General features: G+C 45.1%; 1 protein-coding gene across 1 annotated transcript; it reads left to right on the forward strand.

Annotated features, from left to right (window-relative positions):
• The first annotated feature begins 81 nt into the window (after positions 1-81).
• Positions 82-10,597, forward strand: LOC120828362 (dual specificity mitogen-activated protein kinase kinase 6). The gene is made up of 12 exons (XM_040191898.2): positions 82-443; positions 4,051-4,117; positions 4,417-4,465; positions 4,585-4,698; positions 4,944-5,063; positions 5,150-5,266; positions 5,537-5,588; positions 5,686-5,813; positions 6,196-6,273; positions 7,283-7,422; positions 7,677-7,722; positions 7,956-10,597. The coding sequence occupies exons 1-12, from the start codon at positions 425-427 to the stop codon at positions 8,031-8,033; spliced, it is 1,008 nt and encodes a 335-aa protein (XP_040047832.1). The 5' UTR covers positions 82-424; the 3' UTR covers positions 8,034-10,597.
• Positions 10,598-12,049: the final 1,452 nt, after the last annotated feature.

A 12,049-nucleotide genomic window follows, 5' to 3' on the forward strand; every position in this document is an offset into this window, starting at 1 on the left:
CTAATTGTTAAGAAAATGGTATCGCTTTATTTGCAGAAAAGAGTGCAAACCGAATTCAAACTACCTCTCCCATGATGCTTTGCACGAGGCAGGAAATACGTCACCGCGCCGTTGAAACCTTCAGCTGTCAGACTTTGGCCACCCTAAAAGTGCAGGTTTTGTTAGCAAACTAACTCGAACTGTTCAACCCGCGGCGACTTTGTTCAAAGTTGTGCATTCGTCTGCGTTTCGATCGTGTAACGCTCGAGCGGTCGATTGGAGCGCGAAGATTTGCACCGCGACGAACCGCTCAGTTTTAATCGCTGCTAGTTTTTGCACAAGCCAGCGATCCTGTAGCGGGTGTAAGGCTAGATGCAGGGAGGGAGGGAGTAAAAAAGGCAAAAGTCTTTGTGCTTCCCTTCCCCCTCATCAAAGCAAAGGGGAAATGTCTCTGTCTAAAGGAGGTAAGTGTTTTTTTCCCTAATCTTTTTTTTTTTTTTAAACAACCGTGCATACGTTTTGAATGTCGAGGTGCAGTTTGCGTTGAAGTAATTTAGCTAGCCATGTTGGCGAAACGTAACCTTGCCAGGTGGAAAAGCTGCATGTATGAGAGGAAGAAAAAAAAAAGAGCAGCTAGCCAGCATGTCTTTCGTGCTTTTCTATCATTTCTGAGAGTCTCGGGACATGCTGCTGTCTGCAGGTATTCCTCATAGACCCAATGGCGGTGTGCTACGTTATATATCTTTTTTATCATTCACGGTTTAGCTACGTGCTACGGTCGCGGCTCCCGTGTTGTGGTTAGCTAGCGCGTCATTTCCACGAGCGTTAAGGGACTTTTGCCCAAAGCTGTAATTATCAACCAACTTCTCCCTCAGCGGGGTTAAGTTAACTTGGTAAAGGGAAGCACATCGCGACCACAGGTGTTTTTTTCTTTCCAGGCCTCCTGCCTCGCGACTGGTCAGTTGGTCTTCTGTCCGCTCGCTGCTGCCGATGTGTACTTTTTTTTTGTTTTTATTTAAAAATATATATATCTATTTAAAATATTAAAACCGGCGCAAATGCAAAGGAACCACGGCGCTATCGCATCTTTTTATTTTTTACATGTTTATTTTTTACTTCCGCCAGCGAGTCTGTGCGGGGTAATTAATCACTGCGGCGTTTACACGGTCGAATAAAACACAACTTGGGAAGCGAAAAAAAAATCAAGGTCCTTACTCTGCGTCACATGCACACAAGCATACACACACACAGACACATGCACACACACACACACTAGCGCGCGCGCACGCACACACACACTGCATGACGATGATGTCAATTTACATTTCAAGTTCACTGCTTGTGCTGTTACACAACCATACTAGCGTTACCATGGTGGGGAGTACACACGCTGCGTGGGTCTGCCCGGGAACAGCGCCTCTGCCCCGCCGGGGCGAGTTGTGACTCGCGGGCCCGAGCGCGAGCCTCTCTCTTTTGTTGACAGTTCAGAGACAGCAGAGACTCCATAGCTGCCACACAGGTTTCTGGGCTGTGATTACTGGCTCACACACTCACCAAAGCGCAGGCCGATCTGTGTGGGAAAAAGTTTACGTTCTTCTCAGTTGGATTTGTATATATATATATATATATATATATATAATATATATATATATATATATATATAATATATATATATATATATATATGTTATCTTTTTTTTCACGAGGAGTGCATCGTATGGCTGCAGTGGGCATTGCTGAGGCATGTTTTGGAGATTGGATTCTCTCTTATGGTGCTGATATGTGGTTGTGTGGAAGATTATATGTGCATGAGTCATCCTTTTTTCTGTCCATGGACTTGCTCGGAGGCTGCAGCTTCCTGATGGTGACTCGCCGCACAGCTATTGACACTTTGATCTAATGCACGATCCGGGCATTCTTTTTCGCATTACTTGCTGCGCTGTGGATAGTTTCCTTAGAACATCCTCTCGGTTTCCGAGACTTACTGCGTTTCCTTTTTTTCGAGAAGACGACCAACTGGCAGCGACTGTCTGTGATGGCTGTTCCTGGTAATCAGTGAGAAGACGCAATGATTCAATATCACCTTTAGCTTAAATAATCTGTTGTGTATACAACATATGTTGAATGCAACTTGTGCTGCACTTAGTTAAAAACATGGTTTGAGTGCTTTTGTTAACATAACCGGTAAATTTCATGATGTTGCATAAATACTTGCTATCTGTGTAGTGTTTTTACTTTGACTGCAGCAGAAGCCAGTGTAACTGTACCAGCCTGCAAGTTCAAGGACCAGGCAGGTCTTTGCAGCAGAGAGCTGTTGTGAATCCGGCCTCCATTGGTCTTAACGAAGGGGGGGGGGGGGGGGGGTTGAGCAGCAAGCAGGAGCCAAGTGAAGTGACATCATTTCTCCCAAAGGGTCCTGACAGTTGTTGCGTTTTTTTTTTTTTTTTTTTGTAAGCGGATGTGTCCAGTCTGACTGGCTGTGAGTCATGTCCCACAGAACACTCCCTGCTCCGGGGTCAGTGCACACGTGCACACAGACACACGCACGCGCTGCTACCTGAGAGGAGCGACTACTTCAACTCCACGAACGTTTCCGGAGTGGATCTGTTAAGCAGTAAGCCCGCACTAGTCGCTACCGCATTAGGATTTGTGGTATTTTTAGACATCTGGAACAGCGGCGCGAGAACGTCGGACGAGCGTTTCGTGTCCTCCGCTGATTTTGTGCCATCGAGCAAAAAGCTCCTATTAAGTCAGGCCAGTGGAAGCGCTTTATCCCGCGCAAAGGAAACGCAGAACATCTATTTTGGGGCTGAGCGCGTGCAAGTAAATCACACTTGGATCTCGCCGCCGCTCGTTTGTCCAGACGCTGTCGGCCTTTTTTTTGTTTTTCTCAGGGCGGCAGCACAGAGTGTCACCTGTCTGACGCGTCCACAAAATCTTAAAATCTTCGTGAAAAACTTCACTTCCCTTCCAGCTTAATCTAGCAAGGAGGGGTTTACCCAATCGCACTTCCTCCGCGCTGGAGTATTGTGACTCACTCCATGGCAAACACAACCTCGCAGTAACAACGAGAGCTGTTGCATTTGTTCCCGAAATGAAGGTGCTGGTGCATTAAACCAGTTTCTGTAAACCGGTGTCGAATAATCGTTCCGCCTGGCCCTCGTCCTGTGTGCAACAGGAAACAAGCAGCCCGTCTGTCGTCATATCCAACTGGGTGAAGCCGAGGCGCACGCACGGATAAAGGTCACCTCCTCCTTTCCCCTCCACCTTGCAACAAGAGCAAACACGCGGGACACAAGCGCGTGGAGGGGAGCTGAGTCGGTGTTCCTGTGTTGCTTCTCGTGGGCCCGGGAGCTGTGTCCTTTTTGGCAGCGACTCGTGGCCTCTTGTGGGAAGTCCCAGAGGCTGCTGGTAAACGGTGTTTATGAATGGAGTGCTGTCACCGGCCCAACCCACAAACGCTCCCGCAACTGCACAGTTCACGGCGCCAAACACCCGGATGTTGACTAAAATGTGAGATAAACATGAGATGGGGACATAAGAGGAAAACATGAAGGGGGTGGGGGAAGCTTTCATCATTGAGTTGATAACAGTTGTGATAAAAGTAAAAAAAAAAAAATTCCTCCTGTTCATTCCGTTTGAGTCATCATACCAATGTCTCTTAGTCATTTGGTCCACCTTGTGCCTGTTGCAGGGCCTCAGCTTTGAGGACACGTAAAATCTCCAGAAAAGATAACCGGCCATTTGCTGCAGTTTGTATCGGAGGTAATTTAGAAGTTGATTTGTGACCTTAAAAAGAAAAGAAGAAAACCCCATCGTGACCAAAGTGCATTAAAATCCCCTTTCATCAGACCAGTGTGGCTGTTCATAAACGAGCCCATTTAGTTCGCACCTGATTTAGGTCTCTGTTGTGGCGAAGCTTGATTTCCGCACTCCGAGCGACACCGACGTGGTAAACCCGAAAGAGTCTGCAGATGTCTGTTTTGCCTTTTCTACGAAACGCTTCATTGATGGCAGTGTGTCTAAGATGGAGCCGAGGTGGTGATTGTGCTTCTGACTTCCTGTCTCCAAGGGAAGAAGAAGCCAGCGCTGAAGCTGTCCAGAGTAGGCTTTGAACAGCCCCCGCCAGCAGCAGCAGCGTAAGTTTGTATTTTTAAATATGTTTACGAGGGGCATATTGACAGCAGCAGAACCAACCTGAGAGGGCCTCAAAATCAGACCCACGGGACAATATATTGCAGCCATGTCACATATATGTCAACCGGACATGCAGAAATGTAGCACTGACTTGGATCAATGTTCTACTCAAACGGATCCAACAGATCGCACTGATACACTTGTACATTGTCTCTCAATGTCCCACAACTGACCATTGTGACATTAAAAAACTGGCTGCACACTGTTGCTCGTGGTCTTACCTGCTTTTAACTCTCTGCAGGCCCCCTCGAGATCTCGACTCAAAAGCTGATGTCACAATTGGAGATCAGGTAGAGACATCTGTCTTTTCCTCTGAAACATTCTGTTCTGTTTTGTATTCGTTCTGTGTTTTGTTGTTGTTGTTGTTTCCTGGACGCACTCATCAGTGTGACTCCGCCCACATGTCCAGAGCTTGGTTGTGAACGCCGATGAATTGGAGCTGATCGAAGAGCTGGGCCGGGGAGCGTACGGCGTCGTGGACAAGATGAAGCACGTGCCCAGCGGTATCATCATGGCGGTCAAGGTGGGCGGCTCCTCGGGTCACCTGATCTGCAGAATGCACCGTGCTTTGTTTTTAAAAATAGCGCCATGACTCATAGATGCGTTCAACATGTGAGCTCAACTTGTGGACCTCTGGATGACAACGTTCCCATTTATGACATGTTGTATTGAGCGTTAAGGGGGGTGTTTAGGATGAGGGACACCGTTTGATTAAAGCTAAGCCCGCCCACCCACCGTCGGCCCAACGTGCGGCGTTTGTCTCCCCAGAGGATTCGAGCCACGGTAAACACTCTGGAGCAGAAGAGGCTTCTGATGGATTTGGACATTTCCATGAGGACAGTGGACTGCTTCTTCACGGTGACCTTTTATGGCGCCCTCTTCAGAGAGGTGAGTAAAACTATGACTTGTGGGAACTCCTGTGTGTGTAAAAGAGAGAGAGAGAGAGAGAGATCATCTTGCTTTGTTTCATTCAGGGGGACGTTTGGATCTGCATGGAGCTGATGGACACGTCTCTGGATAAGTTCTACAAAAAGGTTAACGAAAAAGGCAGAAACATCCCCGAGGACATCTTGGGCAAGATCACAGTAGCTGTACGTCCGGTCTCATATTTTGCATTATATGCGTCAACATATCGAGTGTGTTGCATGTGGATCTAAATGAATGTTCACATAAGTTAGAATGTTCTTTTTTTACATTAGTTTATACATTGTTACAGTTGTTTTCATTTCTTTTTGTGTGTGAAGTAAAACATGTAATTTCTTTTTCAATCTAATTGTTTTCAGTTTCTGGCGATTGTATCTTCAGCAATCCCCCCCCCCCCCCCTTTTTAGTTAATTTTCTCTCTCTCTCGCCCCCCACAGGTTGTCAAGGCATTAGAGCATCTGCACAGTAACCTGTCAGTGATACACAGAGGTAATCAGATCAGAATCCTCCCCACGGCTCAGTTTCCTGTTGACGTTTCTCGTTGTTTTTCTGCTCGTATCGTTTTGCTAATAACTTCTCTCTCCAGATGTGAAGCCCTCCAATGTTCTGATCAACACTCAGGGCCAAGTGAAAATGTGCGACTTTGGCATCAGTGGCCACCTGGTGGACTCTGTGGCTAAAACAATGGACGCAGGATGCAAACCCTACATGGCGGTAAGTCGGAGGGGGCTCCTGTTATTGGCTAGTAGAGATCTGGGAAACTGGCTGAGGGATTTCCTTTTTCTAAAAAAACAAAACGAATGAATGGAAATGCACAGTCCAGGAGGATATTAGAGTTACTGCACACCTAAACATGTTTTTGGGGGGTCCAAACTAAATGCCTGTATTTTCAAATATTATATAAAATTGAGTTGCCAAACATCTTGATTGCATGAAGGAATTTAGGCTCGCAAAACTTTTAATTCTTGCGAATGTTTAATTCACACTTCTCTGCTTATTTTTATTGTCAGATTTTCTATCCTGTTTTATGATAACTGTTCAAATGCTTTTCAGATAGTGTTGGTTCTTTAATATGTTGCCTTCATTTCTATTTCAGCCCGAGCGGATCAACCCTGACCTCAACCAGAAAGGCTACAGTGTCAAGTCAGACATATGGAGTCTTGGTATCACCATGGTGAGTCATGTTGGATCTCAAAATGTGTCTCTTCCTATCATTTGTGATACATTTGATATATTTCTTTCAGTTTCCCCCATAACAGTGATTATATGAAATGTGTCAAAGTGTGTTACGAGGAGTAGCCAGCAGTGAAAGTTGCAGTAGCGCCGAGATGGAAAAGTGGCAGGTGGCGTGTTCCGATTCCGGAACGGCGTGTTCCTTTGTCAGAACGTCCGATCACGAGCAAATCCCATGTAAATGATAGCTTTTGCGACTATGTCTTTTTGCAGCCGAAGACTTGAAACATGTTGGAAAATGTAGTATTTGTCACATTCAAAACACACGTTTTCATGAGATCAAATGGGAAAATACACTGATATGAATTATATTTATCTTGGTGGAAAATGGTGACGCATTGAATCAGACTGCCGATCACCGAGACTGACATTGTTCATGTGATGGGAACGTGTCGTGATTCATATTGCCGCGGCAACGCCAAAACAATACAGAGGAACGTATGTGTCGACCGTGCGTGCTTCGAAAAATTCTGTCTGACTACATACACACTCGTTGCTGCCATTGATTAGTCAAACTGGCTGCGGTAGGTTATAAAAACAGAATCCGTCTTATCTTCCTTTCTAAAGCATCGCATTAAGCCAAAGAAGGAAATTACAGAGATAAAAAAGATCATTTTATTTAAGCTGCCGTGTTGTGCTAATTTCTCAAAAAGGGTTCTGCATGTGGATGAGGAGGGGAGCAATGCCGTTATAGCGCTTTATGCCACCTGCCACTTTTTTGAACTGGTTTCTATTGTGCCTGCTCTCCGTTCAGCCTTTGGTGGGTCCACGCTCGCAACCTAATAAACATTCGAACTCCGATAATTAAAAGATGATGATGATTATCACATTATAAGAGAGATCTGCACGGTGTTGGACTTTGTGTTGCAGGTGGAAGTGGACGCTCTGTAGCTTTGTCCTCTGGCTCTACCGTGCACAAACCTCCTCGTTAAATCCTCCCTGTCTTCTAGATCGAGCTGGCCATTTTGAAATTCCCCTACGACTCGTGGGGAACCCCGTTCCAGCAGCTCAAGCAGGTGGTGGACGAGCCGTCTCCGCAGTTGCCCGCCGACCGTTTCTCCCCCGAGTTTGTAGACTTCATCTCCCAGTGGTGAGTCTCTCGCACGCTGACGGCCGGTGCGTCGACATCCCTCAAAGCGACGCGCCTCATTCTGAACGTCGTTCAGTGGCACTGAGGCCCAGCAGGGGGCAGCGTTTGCTCCGTTGTTTGCTGAAAGAGAAAGAGCTGGTGTCACTTGACTGTCTTTTGTGCTTTTAAGTTCTCACACACACACACACACACACACACACACACTGAAATGTCCTGCTTTTCACACTTTTCTGTTTTGTTTTGTGTTTTTACAGCTTAAGAAAGAAGCCAAATGAGAGACCCGCTTATACAGAATTAATGGTACGTATTTTTTAAAATGCCTTTTCTCTTAATTAAGCCAAATATTATCAGGTGTCCTATTATTAAGTCTCCCATGCCAATATCCCCCGTCGTACAGGTCAGTTTGCTCTGGCTCTTGGTCGTTTGTCCACTAGAGGCCAGACTTACCCAGTTAACCCGGCGACACCATGGCGCGTGCGTTTCACATCACTGGATCATTTGACGTTGTGTTTTATCTCCTTGTGTCGACGCAGCAACATCCCTTCCTCACCATGCACGACTCCAAAGACACAGATGTGGCCAGTTTTGTCAAGGTCATCCTGGATGACTGATGGGCTTCCCCCTGCGGGCCTCGGCCCATCAGGTTAGGCGGGACGTCTCAGCAAACAAACCAATGGCCTACCTTTTTTTTTTTTTTAAATTTAAAGTTTCTTTTCTTTTTTTAACTCACTGGAATATCTGACTCTGAGGCACCCATACGCAGTGGGGAGGGTGGGGGGGGAGGGTACCCAAAGACTGACTGACCGCAGCATTGGAGAGGACAGAGTGGTGGTAATATGAACTTGTACGCTCAAAAACAACAACTGGAGAGGTTAAATTTGCTCCTCCAAGCTTCCTGTCTGCAGTAATCAACATGACAAATATGAACTGAACCAGATTCGCTTTTGTTTTCTTTTGTCTTGTTGCTCCTATTTTTTCGCCCCACAGCCCCTCTGTATCTCTCTCTCTCTCTCTCTCCCCCCCCCTCCCCCCCCAGAACGGACAGAGCCAGCCATCTATGTGACACATATTGTATAAATACTTTGAATATCAACTGCAAAACCAACAGTTAGTGTATGTTGTTGTGTATTGAAATCTATATTTGCGTTCGTATGTTTTCTCTTTATACATCTATTTTTTTTTTTTTTTTTTTTGATACTGTCTATCGTCGACATGTGTGAACTTTACCGGACCGGGGCCTTATCACATCAGGTAAACGGTTCAGCCTGATCCTGCCCTGAGGTGGTCAGGAGACTCCAGAGCAAAGATAAAACGCGTAAGAAATGTCAAAGGTCACATTCTGTCCGCGACGAGTTCAAAGTCATAACGCAGGAATGTAAAGCATCCTGTTCCACCTGATCCGATTGGGGTCCAAGCAGAGGGCCTTCATGCAGTGACCCCCCCCCCCTCCGCACTCGTCGTCGTCTTGGGTATTAATGCGTTGTTACTACCTGGAAGAATTCAGAGGTTGCCTAATCAAGCTCACAGCTTTATCTCTTTCTGTGTGCCATTTTGTAAGTTGTTGAATTATCGCATTAATTGTGTTTGACTCGTTCTGTCCCGCATTTTGATTTTATTTTAGCAGCATTTATACTCCCTTTGCCCACAGTTCTCAAGTCTGGAGTCTTTTCACATCAGGCACTTGTGTTTTTTTGTGTTTTTTCTGCCCCCAGATTCCTTATTATGCATTACAGAGACAGTATGTTAGGGAAATAATTTATATGTTTAAGATGTGTATATACTATCTACTTTTTTTTTTTTAATGTAACATTGTCGCTGTCACAACTCAACAGTACAGATGGGCGGTAGAGCGGTTGGTAGTTAAATGCAGCATGACACACACACACACACACTTGCTGACTACCGTACACCTATTTTGGACTAACGTGCTGTCGGGCTCCACCGCTCAGGTTTCTGGGCCCTCCTTCGTGCAGAGACTGCCCCACTTATTTCCCCCTCCGGGGGTCGTGCTCTCCTTGAGTGCCAGGAGTCCCTTCTCAGTCCGCGGTGGGCCGCCAAACCCCGCCCGTCTGACCGTACTATGCAGCGCCCCCTTCGCCTTGGACACGCGGCAAGAGGCCGCTGTCATGTGGCGGTTTGGCCTCCCAAGTGTTCAGAGACTCTGACGGCGACGATGACTCTGGTGCGTCTGTTCGTGGCTCGCACTGGCCGCCTCTCTGGTTTACACTGTAGTGCAACCTTTATCGGGGGAAAAAAAAAGTCAGTGGGTCGGGAGTATTTTTGATCGTGAATATAAGGGAAAGCTAGCAACACCGCAAAGAAGCTGCTATTTCTTTTTTCTTTTTTTTTTTCCCCATCAGCCTTCTTTGGATGGCCATTCCCTTGGTGTGTAAAAGTGAGTTTTTACGCTGATCGCAATGAGAATGGAACACTTGCTCTACCTCTTACTCCTTCACTCTATTTGCCACCTTTTCATTGGGTGGGACCGACAAACTTGAACTATGGAAAGACAAAAAATAAAGGCTTTATTGTTCAGTATGTCCGTTTATAGCTTTCCTTTCATGTTGATGGTGGTTTAGCAATTCAAGAAGCGTTTGTCTGATGCAGAGATTACAACTTTATCCATGTTTTTAAAGGATACGGTAATATATCTATTTTTCTTTGTCATGAAAAGACCAACACAATAATTATGTGAATAATATCTTCTCTTCCCCTTGAAAAATATCACCGCATAACATAATAGTTGCCACAGTGATGCCTATCCAGAATTGTAAAAGCCTTGAAACTCATGAGTCTCTGACTTCTCACTGGTCTTTAATGCTGCACCCGACATGCAGCATCGTGCATTACTGCATTGCTGCACTGCAGGGGGTGTTTCAGTCTGTGTGCTGAAAAACGTCTGAATACACACTGGACTTCTATTCAAACTGACAAATGCTCAAAATTAAACAGCGCCCAGCTTTAAGTTGTGCTTTTTTTGTTTTTTCAAACCCATAACAGGTTGAAAATGAGATTGGGGCTTGGAGCTTCATGTGATTTTTTTTTAAAAAAATTTTTAGGTGCAAGAGCACCTGCAAATTTATTTCAAGTAATTTTGATCTTGTAATTTTGGTTTCTTCAAGTGAAATAAAGCTCCGATCGTAAAAAATAAATAAATCCCCAAGTGATTAGGAAAGTTTGCCATTCTCACTCCTGCTTTGTCGATTTTAATGATTCTCTTTTCTCCTCATCTTGTTGTATATGGTCGACCCACTTGGTTCCTACTAACGATTCAACTTTCATTCATTTAATCGGGACGAGCGATACTGGAGCAGAGTGATCCAGCCGATAGAAGGAAGCCGAGTCTTTAGGTTTGGATGATCCTCGTACACCTGTCCTGCATGCTTTTCATCCTCTCGCGTGTGATTCCGTAAAGAAGCTATTGTGTAATGGAAATGTAATTGGAAATGCTACACCTGGCCTCCGCACATGCGCACTGTAACTTAAGCCCTCCTGCCGATTGGATGCGTAGCCTTTACCCTTTCCAGCTTTGAGCCTGGATCCAATTATTACGATCAGCTTTTCATACCACAGTATGCTTGTTTCAGCAATATTACTGTTTGCATTTGTGTAAACATCCTTATGTAAGTAACACAGAAGTGAATACACGATTCCGGTTAAATCATGGATCATCCGGATGTGTGATGAATGGAAAGAATAGTCTTATTTCGATGGGTCTTTCAGGGTGATTTCTTTTTTTTTTGTGTGTGTGATGAATGTGAACAAAGGAGCCTAACAAAAGCTTACTTTGAGCACACTGCTCTGCTCTGAGTGTGTCCATCAAAGGCAGATGACTTCATGCCAGGATGAGAAAACTCAATGGCGTGTAGACTGCAGGCGGTCGGCCCGGGGTTGTGCAGAAGAGTGGTTTGCCAGTCAAACTTAAGAGACACTTTTTAGGAAAGGAGGCCTTTGATGATGATGATGATTGCATAATGCCGCTCAAATAGACCTGCGTGTCAGTGTAAAAATAGGCGACATCCAGTTGAATTACTGTCCCTGCACAATTCATTGTGGACCGTAATGCAGAAGTGAATCACTGCCTCTCAGAGCTACAAATGGGAGTTTTTACAAACCGGCAGGGAAGCTGTGAAATTGAGTGGTTGGGTAATAATGGCTTGTACGAATCTAACAAATGGACGCTCAAAGTGCAAGAGTTACAAAAGCTGGGGATTGTAACCAGGTATATTTACTGTATCTACTTGCATACATGTTAGAGGTGCTTGAAGCTATACTTCACTATTTCCAGCTTTATACTTCCGATCCCCACAAAAGGTCATTTTGTGCCTTTCACTGCACTACAATTAGCCGACGGTTTATTTTACACACAGGTATAGGGACATGTTTGATTAAACCAGCCAACAGTATAGTCTATAGTTCTAATAAAGTCCCAGCTGCAGCAGTGCAATTATACTTACAACTAAATGCAACAAAAATAACAAATAATTTAATATAAAATAACCAGCTGTTTTCCATTGTTAGTGCTTTGATGTTTGCATAATAATGCAACATCCCGTGTTTAATTATCACACACTTTGACTTAGCAGGGCACATGATTTATAGCCAATGTCTCAAGTCAAGGCCTTGT

This window comes from Gasterosteus aculeatus, chromosome 11 (genome assembly GCF_964276395.1).
Source record: "Gasterosteus aculeatus chromosome 11, fGasAcu3.hap1.1, whole genome shotgun sequence".
NCBI lineage: Eukaryota > Metazoa > Chordata > Actinopteri > Perciformes > Gasterosteidae > Gasterosteus > Gasterosteus aculeatus.

Coding starts and splice junctions, on each gene's coding strand:
- LOC120828362 (XM_040191898.2), top strand. Junction 4,699..4,943: donor GTATCATCATGGCGGTCAAG/GTGGGCGGCTCC, acceptor TTGTCTCCCCAG/AGGATTCGAGCCACGGTAAA. Junction 7,723..7,955: donor CCGCTTATACAGAATTAATG/GTACGTATTTTT, acceptor GTGTCGACGCAG/CAACATCCCTTCCTCACCAT.